The 20027-nt window shown below is 44.4% G+C and overlaps 1 protein-coding gene and 1 long non-coding RNA gene across 2 annotated transcripts in view; both read left to right on the forward strand.

The window, feature by feature from the left end:
- Window positions 1–5932: 5932 nt before the first annotated feature.
- Window positions 5933–8187, forward strand: LOC132406505 (uncharacterized). The gene is made up of 3 exons (XR_009516186.1): window positions 5933–6378; window positions 7405–7554; window positions 7742–8187. It is a non-coding gene; the product is annotated as an uncharacterized LOC132406505 (long non-coding RNA).
- An 8291-nt stretch (window positions 8188–16478) lies between these two features.
- LOC132406504 (intercellular adhesion molecule 5-like) overlaps window positions 16479–20027 on the forward strand; it is a 37688-nt gene continuing 34139 nt past the window's right edge. The window contains exons 1-2 of the mRNA XM_059992271.1: window positions 16479–16495; window positions 17365–17640. Coding sequence (XP_059848254.1) covers window positions 17607–17640 — 34 coding nt within the window. The 5' untranslated portion in view covers window positions 16479–16495; window positions 17365–17606. The remainder of the gene's footprint in view (window positions 16496–17364; window positions 17641–20027) is intronic.

A 20027-nucleotide genomic window follows, 5' to 3' on the forward strand; every position in this document is an offset into this window, starting at 1 on the left:
ACTTTAGACTCACCAACCAGATCTTCACTGCCTAGGTCTGTTAACATGTTATAGTTTTAACTTTATAGGTCTATGAGCTCCCCTCTCTAGTTCTAAATTACAATGAATATTGGCCTGATGGGTCCATTCTTTCATCATACTTCAGCCCTGTCATCACTATCCACAGCTTAGTGAACATTCTTTGCACTTTCTCTGTGGCAAAACCAATCTTCCTCAGATGAGGAGACCAAAACCCCAGATAGGGTCTCAATGCAGCAAGACACCCCTGAATCAAATCCTCTTGTGATGAAGCCCAGTATACCAATAGTTTCCTTCCTGTTTACTCTATTGCTCAGCAACAGGTTTTAAATGGATTTCCTGGCTCTCCTTGTACTTCCTCTTTTCCTTAGTAACATGATCTTCCATTTTTAGGACAGAAGTTGATAACATCATTTTAGAAAAACTCACACTGGGATTTCCCTCAGCTTTGTGTCATTAGTAACTGCATATTGAAATAGAGAATTGCTGGTCCAATGATCAAGTGTGGGAGTTTTATTACTGAAATGTGGTGTGAGTTGGGGGGGGAACAAAAGCCCTCCCCACCACTGAGCATATTTTACAAGGAGTGCTGCCACATGAAATCAGATTCTGTCATCAAGGACCTCTACCATCCAGACCATACACTCTTCTTACTGCTCCCATCAAGTAGAAACTACAGGAGCCTTAGGTCCCACAGCACCAGGTTCAGGAACACTTATTACTCTACAAGTACACAGAACCAACATGGATAACTTCACACACTTCACCTCTGAACTGCTTTCACAACCTACATAAACTCACTTTCAAGGACTCTACAACCCGTGTCTTTTTGTATATTGGCTGCTTGTTCAGACTTTATGCATGGTTCTTTATAAATTTGATTGTATTTTTTTCCGTGTGTTTGTTAAGGTTATTAGAGCTGGTGTGGAGGGGGCATGGGTGGTGGAACTGGGGAAAAGCTCCCACTACCTATTAAATGTTCCCAACGGCGTGCATTTCAAATAGCATCCGATACCAAGTTCAGCTCCTGAACTTCATGTGTTGTTCAGCTACTAAGTCCGGTAGAACCGTTTCTCCTGGCAGGAGAAGAAGCAAAGACGGGTTTCTGGCACCTTAAAACCAATCAAAGGGTACCCAGGCAGAATATAAGGTGTTTTTCTCCACCCTGAGGATGGCCTCATCTTGTCATGAGTGGAGGCCATGGATTAACATGTTAAAATGGGAATTAAAGTGTTTAGCCACTGGGTCTCACTTATGGTGGAGGATGCGAGAGTGCTCGATGAAGCAGTCCCACAATTTACAACCTGTCTCACCGATGTAGAGCAGTCTGCTTCATGAGCACCGGACATGATAGACGACCCCAGCAGGTTTCGCAAGTGAAGTTTTGCCACACCTGGAAGGACTATTTGGGGCTTTGAATGGAGGTGAGGGAGGAGGTGTATGGGCATGTGTAGCATTTAAGCCGCTTGCAGGGATAAGTACCTGAAGGGAGATTAGTGGGCAAGGATGAACGGGCAAGGGAATCATAGAGGGAGCAACCCCTGGGGAAAAGTGGAAGGGAATGTATGGGAAATAGAAGAGAAGCGGGTGAAGACAGCATCAATAGTCGAAGGAGAGAAACATGTGCTTTAAGGGAGGATATCTCAGATATCCTGGAAAGGAAAGGCTACATCCTGGGAACAGATGCAGTGGAGACCAAGAAACTGAGAAAGGGGATTAGAATTTTTACAGGAGATAGTGTAGGAAGAGGTATAGTTGAGATAACCATTGGAATCAGTAAGTTTATAAAAGTTGTCAGTTGACAGTTTGTTTCCAGAGATGGAGTCAGAGGGATCAAGAAAGGGGAGGGAAATGTCAGAGATGGACCAAGTGAATCTAAGGTCAGGGTGGAAGTTAGAGGCAAGATAGATAAAATTGATGAGCTCAGTGTGAATGCGCGAAGCAGCAACAAAGCAGTCATCAATGTAGTGGAGGAAGAGTTGAGGAGTATAGCCAAGGAAGGCTTCGAACATGGAGTGTTCTACATAGCCGATGAAGAGGCATGCATAGCTTTGCCTGTGTGAGTGCCCAAGGCTACCCCTTGGGTTTAGAGAAAGTGGGAGGAGCTGAAGAAAAAAATGTTCAGGGTGAGGAACAGTTCTGCCAGATGGGGGAGGGTGTTGATGGAGGGTGATTGGTTGGTTCTTTTGTTAAAAAAAGAAGCGGAGAGCTTTGTTGTCTTCCTGATGGGGGATAGAAGTGTTTACGGTCTCAACATTTGTGGTGAATATGAGGCGGTCAGGGCCAGGGGATTAAAAGCTACTGAGAAGATTGGGAGCAAGGGAAGAGTCGCGGATGTAGGTGTACAGGGACTGAACCAAGGGGGATAGAATGGAATCAAGATAAGAAGACATAAGTTCAGTAGGGCAGGAGCAGGCAGTGACAATAGGCCTACCCAGACAGTCAGGTTCGGGGATCTTGGGTAGGAGGTAGAAGCGAGCAGTGCAGGATAAGGAGTGCTCATCGGTTGGGAGTTCTCCAGAGTGGATGAGGTCAGTGATAGTGTTGGAGATACAGGTTTCTGATGGTATGGAGTGGGGTCCTCCCCAAGGAGTAGGCATGAGGAGGTGTCTGAGAGTTGTCACCTGGTCTCTACCGTTCCTTTGGATTCATCAGCTGCGTGGAGGGGAAACCAGCTGCAGAGGCACCCGCTTGCTCTCTGTGTCCTGTTGCCCTGACTTGCGTAACTTGTAGACAGCTGGGATGCAGTATCCATAGCTGACCCTGACCATTGGAGGGGCTTTTATTTTCCTGTATAGGCAGACAAAAAAATGAATCTCCAAGTAGTATATGGTGACATATTCATACTTTGATAATACATTGACTTTGAATTTGGTGCTGTGGATGTAATGGTCAGTCAGGTTTGAGGAAGACACTGCAATGGATGCTGATGATGTAGGTATTGTAATGCTATTATAGTAAGCAACTGGGATTTCAATGTAGTGATAAGTTTGAAGTAAATTTATTATCAAAATATATATACGTCACCATATACTGCCCTGAGATTCATTTTCTTGTGGGCGTACTCAATAAATCATAATGGAGTAACAACAAACAGAAACAATATACATGCAAAAACAACAAAGTGTGCAAATACAAAAAGAAAGAAATAATAAGATAAATAAATAAGCAAGCGATATGGAGAACATGATGTGAATAGTCATTGAAAGTGAGCCCATTGGTTGATGGCAAGTGGAAGTTGAGTGAAGTTATCCTCTCTGATTCAAAATCCTGATGGTAATAACTGAGGTAATAACTGTCCCAGAGCCTGGTGCTGTGAGTCCTGAGGCACCTGCACCTTCTTCCTGATGGCAGCAGTGAGAAAACAGCATGATCTGGCTGGTGGGAGTGGGAGTTCCTGATGATGGATGTTGCTTTCCTGTAAAAATGCTCTGTGTAGATGTGCTCAAAGGTTGAGCTCAAAGTGAAAGGTTGACGGTATCAGTGAACACTCCAGCTAGTTAACCAGCACAGGTGTTTAATATTTGGCCAGGTACCCTGTTTAGGCCAAATGCTATTCGTGGGTTCACCCTCTTGAAGGCTGATTGCATGTCAAAGGAGCATCAGGAGCTGTGGGGGTGTATGATGCTTCCTCTATGTTTTGATGGTCACAGCAAGCACAGAAGGCATTGAGCTCATCTGGAAGTGAAGCCCAGTTGTCACCTATGTCACTTGATTTTACTTTATAAGAGGCAACAGCATTCTAGCCCCGTCACAACCATTGAGCCTCCTTCACTGATTCCAGTTTAGTCTAGAATTGAACACTTCTCCCATGAGATGCTTTCTGGACATCCGCAGTCTTATGAGGGCCAGATCAGAGGCCCTGGACCTCTGGTAACTTTCTTAGTCACTAGACTTGAATGCCTCTCATCTGGCCCTCAGCACATTGTGGAGCTTATGGTTCATCCAAGGTTTCTGGTTGGGGAAGACTCTGAAAGATTTTGTGGGGGCACACTTTTACAAAGTCTGTGACAACCATGATGTATTTATTCAGCTCCACAGATGAGTCCTTGAACATGGTCCAGTCCGCTGATTCAAAGCAATCCTGTCCTAATCTCTCGGGCTTTGCTCTTTAGCCTCTGCCTGTATGCAGGTAGGAGAAGGGCAGCCAAGTGATCAGATTTGCCAAAATGCGGTCTGGGCATGGAACAGTAGGCATTCCTTGTCTTAGTATCTTAGTATAACAGTGGTTTAGTGTGTTAGGACCTCTGATGCTACAGGTTATATGCTGATGGTAACTGGGCAGGGATTTCTTCAAACATGCCTGGTTGAGTCCCTGACTATGATTTGAAATGCATTAGGAAAGACTGTTTCTTGCTTGAAGATGGTATAATGCATTATCTCAAGAGCTTGATTATAGCTGGCCGCTGGTGGTATATAAACTTCAATGAGGATCATGGATATGAACTCCTTAGGTAAATAGGACAGATGTCATTTGATTGATAAAGTGTTTAAGTTTGGAGGAATATGAGTTTGACAACACCGCCACATTGGAGCACTACTGAGAGTTTATCACGAAACACACATCTTCAGCTTCTGTCTTTTCTGAATCAGCAGTTTGGTTCATCCTGTGCATTGCGAAGCCTTTAGGTCTGATTGTCATAGCTGGCATACTGGGAGTAAGCCACGCTTCAGTAAAACACAGTAAACAACAATTTCTCATTTCCCTTCGATACAGCAATCTTCCCCTTGGCTCCTCAATTTTGTTCTCCAGTGGCTACATATTTACTAGCAAGATGGTAGGTAGAGTCATAGAAAAGCACAGCACAGAAACAGGCCCTTTGGCACATCTCATTCATGCCAAACCATTTAAACTGCCTAGTCCCACCAACCTGCACCCGTTAGAGAGGGTTTCATTCCTGGCCTGGAGTCCCATATCCAGCATGGCAATGGACCTTTGTCCACTGGTTTGCATGAGAGCTAAGTCCACCGAGTTCATTGTGATATCTGTAGATCATTACATCGATTGAAAAGCAGATTGCTGTGAGAGTAATATAGGAATATTGTGCGTATCCTGTCGGATGTCACCATGGCTCACCAGTGCAATCTTCCAGTCATTAGTCAGAGAGTGTATTGGGTAAATCACTGAGTTTACTGTAAGGGGGTGGGGTTACTATAATATGTACCATGATGAAAGGGTTACCGTATGAGGAACGTCTGGCAGCTCTTGGGCTGTATTCCCTGGAGTTCAGGAGAATGAGGGGGGATGTCATAGAAACATTCAGAATGTTAAAAGGCCTGAACAGATTAGATTGGGCAAAGTTATTTCCCATGGTAGGGAGTTCTAGCACTTGGGTATGATTTCAGGATTGAAGGACGTCCGTTTAGAACTGAGATACGGAGAAATTACTTTAGTCGGAGGGTGGTACATCTGCGGAATTTGTTGCCACGAGCGGCTGTGGAGACCAAGTCACTGGGTGTATTTAAGGCAGATAGGTTCTTGATTAGCCAGGGCATCAAAGGGTATGGGGTGAAAGCAGGGGAGTGGGGATGACTGGAAGAATTGGATCAGACCATGATTGAATGGTGGAGCAGACTCAATGGGCCGAATGGCCTACTTCTGCTCCTATATCTTATGGTTTAAGTAAACTTTAAGTAGGTGAGGGGTTAATGTAATTGGAATCTGGAGGTGCTGGGGTTAATATGATGGGAATATGTGGGCGAGGGAGTTAACCGTGGGTGAGAGTGCGGATGGATATGGAGATTGCAGAGGAGGGGTTAGTGTAAGGAGCAACAGGGATGGTGAGAATGGGAGGGGAGTAGTGGTGAGGAGGGATTGATGTGATAGGAATGTGGGGGAGAGGAGAGGGTTAATGTAATGGGGGGGCGGGGCGGGAGAGTTGTTAATGATACGAATCCAGATGAAATCATCGCACCCTGTGCTTTGAACTCGGGATAAATCCCAGGATGAATGTGAACATTTCACTGATACAGGAAAGCGGTTGGCAGTCTGAACATTCCTCTCAGCACTGGTCATCGCCACTTTGGTGTTGAACTATCAACCTGAGGGGGCGTGTCTTAAATACTGAATGTTATTTGGAGTTTCCCCGTGTGAGCATCGCTGCCGATTGAAACATTCTTCGTGGAGCGGATCAAACTTTGAATCGTACAACGGAATTTTTACTCGGGGCTTTCTCCGCAACTGGTTTTTAAATAGTTTCCGGGAGATTATAAAAGGCCATTTCTATTAGCAGCTTGGTTCGGTGAGCGCAGTTTCCAAGTTGGAAGAGCAGCGATCACGTCGACTCGGCGCCAGAGACATGGGTTTTACATTCCCTGCATGCGGGAAATTCCTTTTTATTTTGATTCTCAGACTAACAAGTTAGTATAAACTTTTTATCGTGCTCTTGTGTACTTAACCATGTAATTATGGCTTAAGGTTTATAATTGGTTGTATGCTTTCCTTTCCTTTTTAATATCAAAAACTGCATTTTTGCCTTATGTGAAGAGCGGGTGGGAGAGGATTCGTTTGACTCGAGGTTTCAGCAGATCTGCTTTAGTTGAAGTTCTGTGCTGTCTTGGGGGCTGATTGTGCCTCTGGACCGGGTGGCGTGGCCCGGCCTGGACGGAGCTGTGCCGCGGGTTACTTCGGTGTACACAGCCGTCCTGCGGGACCGCCCGGCGCCCGTCTCCCTGACTGTGGGAAAACTTGTGCCCCCTCCCCGCTGCCGGACTTCGCCGGCTCGCCGCACACCCGGGCGGGAGATGGCGAGTTCGATTAACTTACAATCACAATCCAAGCAGCCCGCCCTGTTCTCCGGGCGAGCGGCGAGGAGAATTCAACTCCCTTCCAGAGTCCCGGACCGAACTTGGCTTGGACCCGCCACACGACGGTTGAGCGGGCGGCTGGGGAGCCCACTCGGCCCGTCCGATTGCCTTCAAGCCTCGGACAAAATGGACAGCAACAGAGCCGCCTCTGCCGTCGCCCGTGAGGTGGTAGAGATTTTGGCGGGAGACCAGCTGCCCTCGTGTGTTGAAGAACACGGCACAGGAGGGAGTTGTCAGTAGAATGTCAAACTGTGAATCCTCGGTAGAGCCGGTTATGATGCGATGAGGTCTATTAAGAGACTCTGGGCAGGTAGATGGAGCTCAGAAAAATAGGGGGCTATGGGTAACCCTAGGTAATTTCTCAGGTAAGGATATGTTCGGCGCAGCTTTGTGGGCCGAAGGGCCAGTATTACGCTGTAGGGTTTCTAAGTTTCAGTGAATGGGGAACTACCGAGGAATTTTTGTTGCGTTTTAAAGGAAATTGCGCAAAGCATGGGGAATTTGAATCTACATGTTGATTTAATGAACTCAACAGATGAAGATACGTGGAATTATGATGGGATTTGTTACTTGGAACAGTGTTTTACAGAACTTGGAAGATTTGATATGACTAATGAGAAAGGATCAATGAGATCTCTTGTGATTGGAGATCCAAGTGATGGGAATATGCCAGAATTCCAGATGCATTTTGAGGGTGTTCATCTCCAGACCATAGTCACTGATTTCAAGGTAAAACATGGGCAATTAAACAAAGTGACGGCAGTATTATTTAAATTTATTGAGATACTAAGCCGCCCCATGTACCTGTTGAAATGCCTGATAACCATTCGAATTGTACCCACATCTATTCTACCTACTCACCACCCTGTGCTTACCCCTCAGATCTCCTTTAAATCCTTCCCTCTCTCACTTCTAGGCAGCATCTGTGGAAAAAGAGTACAGTCAACATTTTGAGTTGAGACCGTTCAGAAGGACTCTAACCCTAATGCACGCGTGTTGCTTGGATTTCCAGCATCTACGATTGTCTCATTTGTGATTGGACTATCTGTGCCCTTTGTGATTTTATGAATATCTGCAAGTTTACTTCCCAGCCTCTTACACTCCAGGTAAAACAAGGGACACACGTTATCCAGCCTCTCCTTATTAACTCAAACCCTACTAGTCCTGGGAACATTCTTCTCCCTCCCCACCCTTTATTTTCTCTCATTTCCAGTGGGTTTCTCACTCCTTCGCTTCCCTCATCACCGCCCTCTGGTTCCCCTCTTCCCCACGTCCACTCTCCTTCCCACCAGACTCTCCTCTTCAGTCCTTTATCTCCTTACCCCCAAATCTGCTCCCAGCTTCTTATTTCAACCCCCCCCCACCCACCACCTGATCCTCACCCAGCATCTGCTAGCCAGTACTCCTCCCTTTCCTCCATCTTCCAACTCTGGCATCTCCCCCCCCCACCTTCCAACCGCCACCACTAAGCCTAATAATGAAGCACCCCGGCCTGACATGTTGACTGTCCGTTCCCATCTACAGACGCTGCTCAACTTGTTGACCTCCTCCAGAATTGTCTGTGCTGCTCTAGAACTCCAGCGTCTGCAGAATCTCTTGTCGATCTTTATTACACCCTTCCTGCGGAGAGGTGACCAGAACTCCACATGGCATTCCAAATGTAGTTGGTGCACCTGCTAATTAATATAAATATCTAATCAGCCAATCCTGTAGCGGCTAGTCAATGCATGAGGGCGCTGTCAGGAGATTCAGTTGTTCAGACCAAATATCAGAATGGGGAGGAAATGTGATCTGAGAGACTTTGACCAAGGAGTGATTATTGGTGCCAGACAAGGTGGCTTGAGTATCTCAGAAACTTCTGATCCCCTGAGATTTCAACACTTAACAGTCTCTACAGTTTGCAGAGGATGGTGCAATCTCCCCCCCCCCCCAAAAAAAAACACTGAGTGGCAGTTCTGTTGGCAAAAACTCCTTGATAGTGAGAGAGGTCAAAAGAGAATGGTTAGACTGGTTCAAGCTGACAGGAGGTGACAGTAACTCAAATAACCGGGCATTACAACTGTGTGTGCAGAAGAGTATCTCTGAATGCACAGCACGTCAGACCTTGAAGTGGATGGGCTACAGAGGCAGAAGACCATTAACATGCGTTCAGTGGCCACTTTGTTAGGTACAGCAGGTTCCTACTAATGTGGCCATTGAGTGCACAATGAGACGGACTGGGGGAAAGAAGTGATGAGACAGGTCAGTAGGTGGAACAGTGGCAGACAGTCACACAGGAGGTCTACATTCAGCAGGATTGCCTCAATTAGAAAGAGGGGCTCCCTGAGGAACCCACAGCCTGTGGTTTACAGAGGAGATTGAGAATATTGTTAAATTGAAAAGTAGGGCAGAGTTGGTGCCACAGGAATCAGAATCAGGTTTAATATCACCAATATATGTTGTGAAGTTTGTTGACTGTGACTTCAGTAGATAATAATAGAGGAAGAAAACAATATATATAGTTTGAAAAGCAGTGCACAAATAGAAAGAAAAATATAGTGATGTAATGTTCATGCAGGAAGAAACTGTTTCTGGATCATTAAATGTGTGTCTTTGGGCTTCTGTACCTTCCTCCTGATGGTAGTAATGAGAGCAAGTCATGACCTGGATGATGATCAATATGGGGGTCCATATTGATGGATGCCACCTTTTTGAGACATTGCTCCTTGAAGATGTCCAGGATACTACAGTGCTCATGGTGGAGCTGACTAAGTTTACAACTCTGCATTAACTTACTTCGATCCCGTGCAGTAGCACCCCCCCCCCACTGCCCCCAATACCAGATGGTGATACTGCCCAGTTAGAATGCTCTCCATGGCACATTTGTTTTTTAGTGTTTGTGGTGACATACAAAATCTTCTCAAATCCCTATATAGCCACCGTCATGCCTTCTCTGTAGCTGTTGGCTCCAGAATAGATCCTCAGTGACATTAACATACTGGAATTTTGATCTGCTCACTCTTTCTACTTCTGATCCCTCTGAGGACTGGTGTGTGTTCCATTTGTCTTACCCTTTCTGAACCCCACAATAATTTCTTTGGTCTTACTGATGGTGGGTGCAAGGTTGTTGCTGTGACAACACTCAATTAGCTTGCTGCTATACAACCTCTTGTCACCATCTGAAATTTTGCCAACAATAGTTGTATTGTCAGCAAATTTATAGATGGCACTTGAGCTGTGCCTAGCCAGAGAGTCATAGGTGTAGAGAGAGTAAAGCAGTGGGCTAAGCACACAAAAACTGGAAAGCCTTTTGGACCAGGCAGCAAAAGACCAAAAAAATCAATTCCGATAAGTGCATTTTGGAAAGACAAATCATGTTACTACTTTCAGAGTTGTTGGTAGGCTTCTGGGGAGTGTTGCAAAACGGAGGGAGCTAGGAGTACAGGTACGTGTTTCCTTGAATGTGGTGTCACAGGTAGACAAGCTGATGAGGCTTTTGGCATGCTGCTCTTCATCAGTCAGGGCATGTAGAAGTTGGGGTGTTATGTTGTAGTTGTAGAAGATGTTGCTGAGGCAATATTTGGATTGTTGTGTTCAGTTCTGGTCACTCTGCAATAAGGAAGTGCAGAAAAGGTTTGAGGGTGTTGCCAGCAGGGATTAGGTTATAGAGAGAGGTCAAAGGCACTGGCATTTGAGTACACACCCAGCTACACTGAGTAGACTGGACAGAAGAATGAAGGGAGGTCTTGTAGAGGTGTAAAGAATTGTGAGAGATATAGATAAGGTATATCTATATATACACTGCCATTTTCCCAGTGTTGGGGAAATCCAGATCAAGAGAACAGAGGTTATAGGTGGGAAGGGAGAAATTTTACAGAAACTTGAGGGACAATTTTTTCACCCAGGCTATGGTCAATTGATGGAACAAACTGCCAGAGGTACAGTTGGGCAGGTACATTCACAACATTTAAAGATATTTGCACAGGAATATGAATAGGAAAGGTTCAGAACAGGGGTTCCCAACCTGAGGTCCATGAACCCCTTTTGCTTAATAGTATTGGTTCATGAAGTCAAGTCAAGTCACTTTTTATTGTCATTTTGACCGTAACTGCTGGTACAGTACACAGTAAAAATGAGAACGTTTTTCAGGACCATGTTGCTACATGAAACAGTACAAAAACTACACTGAACTATGTAAAAACAACACAAAAAAAAACTACACTAGACTACAGACCTACCCAGGACTGCATGATGTGCACAAAACAGTGCAGGCATTTCAATAAATAATAAACAAGACAATAGGCACAGTAGAGGGCAGCAAGTTGGTGACAGTCCAGGCTCTGGGTACTGAGGAGTCTGATAGCTTGGGGGAAGAAACTTCTACATAGTCTGGTTGTGAGAGCCTGAATGCTTTGGTGCCTTTTACCCAGACGGCAGGAGGGAGAAGAGATTGTATGAGGGGTGCGTGGGGTCCTTCATAATGCTGTTTGCTTTGCGGATGCAGCATGTAGTGTAAATGTCTGTAATGGCGGGAAGAGAGACCCTGATGATCTTCTCACTATCCGCTGCAGGGTCTTGCGATCTGAGACAGAGCAATTTCTGAACCATCAGTGATGCAGCTGCTCAGGATGCTCAATGCAACCCCTGTAGAGTGTGATGAGGATGGAATCAAAAAGGTTGGGAATCCCTGGTTTAGAAGGATATGGGCCAAATGCAGTCGAATGGGTCTGGCTTAGATAGGCATGGACCAGTTCAGCTGAGGACCTCTTTCTGTGCAGTTTGACTATGACTCACAAGAAAGGAGAAAATGTTTTTTCATAGAAAATTTGCATGTGATACCAAAACAAACTGGGAGATACAATGCCTTGAAAAAATATTCAGCCCCCAACCTTTTGTGCACATTGAGTATTACAACCAGGGATTTTGATTAATTTAATTGAGAATTTTTATTTGTGAATTTCATGCTCCATTTTTCACGGTGGAGCCAAAAATAAACAGGGAAAATAGTGAAGCATGAAAAACTAAAAATACAAAAACTGAAATGTCAGCAGTTCAAAAATATTCACCCCCCCCCCCGTACTTAGTTGAACCACCTCTTGCAACTGTTACAACCACTAATCGTTTTGTATAAGTCTCTTATTATCTTTGTACGATGTGATGGAGTAATATGTGCCCATTCCCCCTTGCAAAATTGTTCAAGCTGTGCCAGATTAGTTGGGGAGCGGTGATAGCAATCTTGAGGTCTTGCCAGAGATGTTTGATTGAGTTAAGGTCAGGACTGACTGAGTTACTCAAGGACATTAATTTTCTTTATTTGAAGCCACTCCAGTGTGCTTTGTGTCATTGTCCTGCTGAAAGACCAGCTTCTTCCCCAGTTTAAGCTTTCTAGCAGGCTTTTATCGAGAATCCCTCTATTTAGCTGCATTCATCTTTAGGGAGCGGTGTCTCAGAAAAGCAGCGTCCATTATTAAGGACCGCCAGCACCCAGGGCATGCCCTTTTCTCACTGTTACCATCAGGTGGGAGGTACAGAAGCCTGAAGGCACACACTCAGCGATTCAGGAACAGCTTCTTCCCCCTAGGCCATCCAACTCCTAAATGGACTTTGAAGCTTTGGACACTACCTCACTTTTTGTTCTGATTTTGCACATTTTTAAATAATCTATTCAATATATGTAATTGATTTACTTGTTTATTTATTATTTTATTTATTTTTTCTCTCTCTGCTAGAGTATGTATTGCATTGAACTGCTCTGCTAAGTTTACAAATTTCATGTCACATGCAGGTGATAATAGACCTGAATCTGATCAGTCTGCACCAGACTTCCAGTCCCTGCTACTTTAAAGCACCCCCCCTAGCATGATGTTACTTTACTTGATACTGTAAAGATGTGGAAGAAGCTCTTGTAGCTGGATAGGATGGACCAAAGTGGAACTCTGCCTCAAAACTGAGCAGTGGGTGTGGGAGCTTTGTTAGTTTGGCTAAGTGCTAGGGTAAGTAAACAAAGGAAACATAAGTAGTGTGCAGGGAGGTGGAGATGTTATCAAGCCAAGTCAATATTTTCTATGAAAGGTTGACACAATCAAGAGAACTCGCCAGTACCTCTGCTCTCTGGGGAGACTGGACTATGCACATCAATACTTGCAGTGTTCAACAGATAGATGGTCGAGCACATTGTGAATTGCTGTATTGGTACAGAAATGACATTGCATCAGACAGGAAAAATTCTACCACAGGTAGTCGTCTGCCCATTGCATCACTGGCACTGGCTTACCCATCATCAAGAAAATACAAACAGAAAGATGCTGGGAAAAGGCCAGCAATGAATGTCATGAGGGATCCCACCCACCCTGCTCATGGACTGCTTGTCCCACTCGCGTCAGTGAGGAGAGGCTATGTGGCACCCACACCGGGAACACCCGACTCAAAAACGGTTACTTTCCCCAAGCAGTAATGTTGATCAACACCTCCACCCACTAACACATGCGCTCAGTGACCACTATTAGGTACAGGAGTGAACCCCAGTGTAATTTACAGTAAATTAACATGTATTTTTTTAAATAAGTGGGGCAGAAAGGAAAGACCAGCATGGTGAGGTAGTGTTCCTGGATTCAATGTCCATTCAGATGTGTGATGGCAGAGAGGAAGAAGCTATTCCTGAATCGTTGAGTGTGTGCCTTTGGGCGCTTGTACCTCCTCCCTGATGCTGGCACTGAGGAGAATAATGAATCTCTGGAATCTTCTGCCTCCAAAGTGGTGGATGCTCGAATGTGAGGTATATTTAAGGCGGGGATAGATAAATATTTGAAAGTTCAGAGAATTGAAGAAGATGGGAATTAAGACAGGTCAACATAGATCATACTGAATGATGGAAATGGTTTGAGGTGTCTGGTGACCTCCTGCTTGCTTGTGTTCTTGTGGAAAGGTTTCATATCATACGGATTGAAAATGTGACAGACCCTAACCATGGATGACGTCTGATACATCTAGACTTGAGTAAAGATAAAAATGCTTGAAGTACTCACCAGCTCAGGCAGCATCTGTGAGAAGAAAAAACTAAAAACCCTTTGTCAGAATGGAAGGGAGAAGAAATGGGTTAATTTTGAATTGCAGAAAAGGCTGGAAGGAGACTTGGATAGGACAGAGGGAATATCTCTGATTGGATGAGATCTGATTTAATCTGGTAATTGGAGGGTGATTATTCTTTTTTTTTGTCTGTTGTCTACTGTTAATAGCAGAGCTGAGAGATGTGTCCAGCAGTCAAGGCCATACCAAATAGAGAAACAGAACTATTATCACAGATGAATAATTTCAGTGGAAAATGCTATGTCTGATGTAGAGAGAGCAAGATAGCTAAAGTTGGAGAACTCAGTATTTGGTCCAGCAAGCTGCAGATGGTATGAATATCGATTTCTCCTCCAGTGAACAAAATTCCTCCATTCTCTTGCCTCTTCTCACCTGCCTATTACTTTCCCCTGGGTCCCCTCGTCCTTCCCTTTCTCCTACTGTCCAGTCCCCACTTTGAATTCAGGCATCCTCTATCTTCCTCCTTAGTCCTAAAGAAGGGTCTCAGCCCAAAACGTTGATTGTTTACTCTTTTCTATAGATGCTGCCTGACCTGCATCTGCAGATTTTTTTGTTTTTGATTAGCTACTAAAGTGCCCTGGTGGAAGGTGTATTCAAGCTTGTGTTGGCCCCATTGTAATGGGGCAGGAGTCCTCCCTGGAAATGCATTCTGATCAGGCATGGTACCATTGGTTCCTGTCCCAGAAATGGTGCAGCTGCCTCTTCTTTTCCTCACCGGACTTTTATCCATGTTACATTCTCGTGTTATATATGTGCATTAACTTTCAGCCTCATTTGCACTAGGATTGTATATATTGGTGGTATTCTTTTGAGTTGGTAGTGAGGAAGGTCTGAATGGAGAGGATGTTTCCCAAGATGGGGTGGAGGGGCTAAGACCCAAGGATACATGCTCAGAGTAAGGATGTCTGTTTAGAAAATAGATGAGTAGGAATTTCACTAGCCAGAGAGTGGAACTGGTTGCCAAAGGCAACTGTGGTGGCCAAGTCATAGGCTATATTTAAGGCGGAGGTTGATAGATTCTTGGTTGGTTAGGGTGAGGAGAAGACAGGAGATGGTGGCTGAGAGGGAAAATAGATCAGCTATGGTAAAATGGTGGAGCAGACTCGATAGGCCAAATGGCCTAATTCTGCTCCTATATCTTATGGAACTGTGGAGTCCCGAAGAAGGGTCTCATACTGAAAGATCGACTGTTTGTTCATTTCCAAAGATGCTGTCCGACCTACTGATTTCCTCCAGCATCATGTGTGTGTTTCGTTGGATTTCCAGCCTCTGCAGACTTTACTGTACTTGAGTATTCGGACTGTTTAGTCTGAACCTTATAAAAATGATCTTATTTTTCTCATTTATCTGGTTTGCTCTTCTGGCATTTAGTCACTAATTCTGGATGTTTACTAATGTTCTCCTGAAACTCGTATCTGTCCTGTCCTCAAGTTCTTAATTCCGCAGATGCTGTACTGAGTGAAGAGCAATAACTACAGGTTTCCAACTTCTCTGAAAATTGACATTTTATTTGCAGACAATGTGTTCTTTCGTGAAACCAGCAAGTAATCTGGTTCACTATTTGTCCTCCAGGTACACTTGCTCTGACCTTGTTCCATACTCTGTTATGGGGGAAATCTTGTAGCAGATATTTAGACATTACATGTACTACTTTCCACTGCAGACTCTCTTTCGTGAACTTTAGTTCTGAATGTTATTTACTTTTATTGTTTGCACAGCTATTTTTTAATGGTTTCTTTGTTTTGTGGTTGCCTATAAGGAGATGAACCTCCAGGTTGTAAATAGTATACACACGAAGTACACTGCAGATGCTGCAGTCAAATCAACACGTACAACAAGCTGGAGGAACTCAGCAGGTCGGGCAGCATCTGTGGAAATGAGCAGTCAATGTTTCAGGCTGAGACCCTTTGTTAGGACTGAAGAGGCAGGGGCCGGGGCCCTATAAAGAAGGTGGGGGGAGGGTGGGAAGGAGAAGGCTGGTGGGTGTCAGGTTAAAAACCAATCAGAGGAAAGATCAAGGGGTGGGGGAGGGGAACCGGGGAGGAGACAGGCAGGAAAGGTGAAGAAGGAATGTAAGGTGAAAGCACTGTGTAGTAGAAGAAGGCAGAATCATGAGAGAGGTGATAGGCAGCTGGAGGAGGAGGCAGAGTCAAACTGGGATGGGTGAAGGGAGAGGGAGGGAATTACCAGAAGTTGGAGAATTCAATGTTCATGCCAAGGAACTGGAGGCTACCCAGATGGTATTTAACCTGACACCCACCAGCCTTCTTCCCCCCTCCCCCCCCCCCCAGCTTTATAGGGCCCCTGCCCCCTCCCTCTTCAGTTCTGAAGAAGGGTCTCGGCTCGAAACGTTGACTGCTCGTTTCCATGGATGCTGCCCGACCTGCTGAGTTCCTCCAGCTTGTACGTGTTGAAGTAGTATACACACTTCGGTAATGCATGTACTTTGAACATTTGCCTCTGAAGTCTGCACTCAGCAAAAATTATTTTAAAATATTGAAAATGTATTAATTTATCAAGATACAGCACAGAATTGGCCCTTCAAGCTGCGCCGCGAGCCGTCTCCCGATGTAATCCGAGCTTAGTCATGGGACAATTTTTAAAGGTAAATCAGCCTACCAACCAGTACATCTGTAGGAGGAAACTGGAGTACGTGGAGGAATGGAAGAACGAGGAAACAGGAATGTACAAACTCCTTACGGGAAGCAGTGGGAATTGCACCCGTGTCACCGGCACTGTAAAGTGTTGTGCTAATGCACTACACTATTGTGCTGCCCCCGTATTTCACTTAATTAGATATAAATGTAAGGCAATAAGTTCCTGCTCCTGGTTTAGGCCTATCAGTTGCCATTTATTCTAAAAATCCTTCACACATGAAACCACTCTCATTTCCAATCTGTCTTGGGTATTCACAAAATGTAGATTGGACCATGGAATTTCATAATTACCTCCCCCACCCCTTGTTCTTGTAGCTATAATCGGGTTATTTCTGCTGGTTACCGTAGCTGGGAGAAGGAAGAAGCTGCATGCTGCAGAGAGTGGAGTTATAGGCCGAACCCCATGTGGGGACAGGTGGCTCCTGGGCTTAAACTATTTCCTAAATAATGCGTTTGGTGAGTTTGTGGTGAAGTACGTGTCCAAAGTTCACAGCTTCCATGTCTTTGAATGCAGAATCCATCACTGAACTGCTGTGTTAATGCAGATTCTAGATCGGGGGTCCATGGACCCCTTGGTTAATGGTACAGGGTCCACAGCATCAAAATGCTTGGGAACTCCTGTGCTTAGATGAACATGGGACTCTCGGTAGAGTATGTGTGCTCTGTCTGGTAACAGATGGACATTAATGGCGCCTACCTTTGAAGAACTGGTGGCCTTACTGAGATGGTAATTTAAAACTGTGCCATGACTTTTATCATGTCTTTTGTTTAAATGAGTTCAATGTTCTGGTACTGATTGTGATTGTTTCTCTGGCAGATGAAGTGTACGGATTTGAGGTTCTGGTGAATACGAGTCGCCAAGCGGTGGAATTCGGGGAGTCCCTGGAGGTGACCTGCAGTACAACGTGTAACAACGCAACGATAATTGTGGAATATAAACCAGGGTTAAATCCCAACAGAACTCACGGTGATAAGTGGATTACAGACCGATTTCCGAGAATCCAGAAATGGGATTTCTCAGCACCCTGTACTGTAATCTGTAAATCTGCAACACCTACAATGAAGGAGAACAAACGGGTGGTCCCAGTGTACAGTAAGTGACATCTCTTGTTCTGAGTATATAGCAAAATATTATAGGATAACTGGCAGCAAATAAATTTATTATTTGGAAAAATTCACACAAAGATGCTAATCTGTGTCTGGCACGTAACTGAGGCTAAGTCCAAGCAGAAGTTCCTGGGTGTCAATATCTCCGAGGATCTGACCTGGACCTGACATATCGATGCAGCTACAAAGAAGGCACGGCAGCTGCTATATTTCATTAGGAGTTTGAGGAGATTTGGTTTGACTCTTAAAAAAACCCCTCAAATTTCTACAGATGTACAGTGGAGAGCATTCTAACTGGCTGCATCACCGTCTGGTCTGGGGGAGGGGGCGACTGCACAGAATCGAAGTAAGCTGCAGAAAGTTGGAAAATTTGCTCCAATGTGGGTATTAGACTCCATCGTATCTAGGACATCTTAAAGGAGTTATGCCTCAAAAAGGCGTTGTTTATCAATATGGTCCCCCATCACCCAGCTTGTGCCTTGTTCTCATTGCTACCATCAGGAGGAGGTGAAGCAGCATGAAGGCGCACACTCACTAATTCAGGAACAGCTTCTTCCCCTCTGCCATCAGATTTCTGAATGGACATTGAACCCATGAACACTACCTCACTTTATTTCTATTTTTGTACTAAATTAATTAGTTTAATTTAACAATTTAGTGTCTGCGTACGTACAAAGCACACATAGCATGTATAAGATGGAAAGATACAGCCACTCAATAAGAGTCCAAACTCAAGCCATCCAATGCCACCAAAATTTGCAGACGACCACAATGTAGTTTGTCTTCTCCTGATTGAACACTTGGATGGGGGGGGGGAGGCAGCACAGATTCCAGCCTGGATGCCACACCACACCGTCTCTGACAACTGTCTCCATGCAGTTGTAAACGGGCAAAACCATGGCCTAGTCCTTTCATATTCAGTACAGCATGTGGCTTTATTACAAAATTTGCAGATGATATGAAGATGGGTGGAGGGGCAGGTGGTTTTGAGGGAGTAGTGAGGCTATAGAAGGACTCGGATTAGGAGAATGGGTAAAAAATGGCAGATGGAATATAGTGTTGGGAAGTGTATGGTCATGCACTTTGGTAGAAGAAAAGAAAGGGTTGGCTACTTTCTAACTGGAGAGAAAATACAAAAACTTGAGACACAGAAGGTCTTGGGAGTCCTTGAGCAGGATTCCCTAAAGGTTAATTTGCAGGTTGAGTCTGTGGTGAGGAAGGCAAATGCAATGTTACTATTCGTTTCAAGCGGACTGGAATATAAAAGCAAGGATATAGAGTTGAGACTTTATAAAGCACTGGTGAGGCCTCACTTGGAGCATTGTGAGCAGTTTTGGGCTCCTGTCTTGGAAAGGATGTGCTGAAACTGGAGAGAGTTCGAAGGATGTTCACAAAAGTGATTCAGGATTGATTGCCTAGTCATATGAAGAGTGTTTGATGGCTCTGGTCCTGTGTCTGAGCCATCAAACACTCTTTATATGACAAGGCAATCAATTCACTGAACCAAACTGAGTCCTGTATTCACTGGAATTCAGAAGGATGAGGGGCGACCTAATTGAAACTTATCAAATGGTGAAAGAGTTTGATGATGTGGAGAGTAGTTTCCTCTGGTGGGAGAGTCATAAGCCAGTGATATTAAACCTGATTCTGAAATATACAGGCATAACTTTTTCTCCTGGTTGGGATCCCATGATCTGTGTTGCGAAGTTCGATTGCAAAGAAAAATCTGTGAAAGCAACTTAATGCCAGCGTATGGTCTTGTTTTAATATGATAATTAGTTAGATGTTGACATTCTGTAATGAAAATATTGTACTGATTTTGTGTGTTTAAACTTGTGTAAATTGTAGCTTAAATTTTGCATAGTTTAATTTTTTTTTAAAAAGGGGCTTAACATCAAAGTAACATCAAACTCAATCTATTGCAGGGGTTGCCAACCCTTGTGTCGTGGTCCAACACCATTAAGCAAGGGGTCCATAGACCGGGGGTTCCCAACCTGGGGTCAGTTGTCATGTTGTAGAATTTAAGTGTACTTTGGATTAAAAAATTCCCATTACATAAGAAGGCATCAATTAATTTATAAAAGTCACAGATTCAAAGTGCATTTATTATCAAATAATGTATAAATCATATAACCTTGAGATTTGTTTGCTAACAGGCAATCACAAAGCAAAAGACCTGAAAGAACCCAAGTTTTAAAAAAAATTTTAAGACGAGTTCCACAGAGAAAGAGGAAAAACACAAATCATATAAACAATAGAAGTGAGCAACAACAGCATTCTGAACCAAACCGAGTCCTTCGAACCAAACCCCCAGAGTAGGCCCAAAGCCTCAGTATTAATTTCATCATATTAGCGGGGCAAATTTCCATGAAG

Source organism: Hypanus sabinus, chromosome 16, assembly GCF_030144855.1.
Source record: "Hypanus sabinus isolate sHypSab1 chromosome 16, sHypSab1.hap1, whole genome shotgun sequence".
NCBI lineage: Eukaryota > Metazoa > Chordata > Chondrichthyes > Myliobatiformes > Dasyatidae > Hypanus > Hypanus sabinus.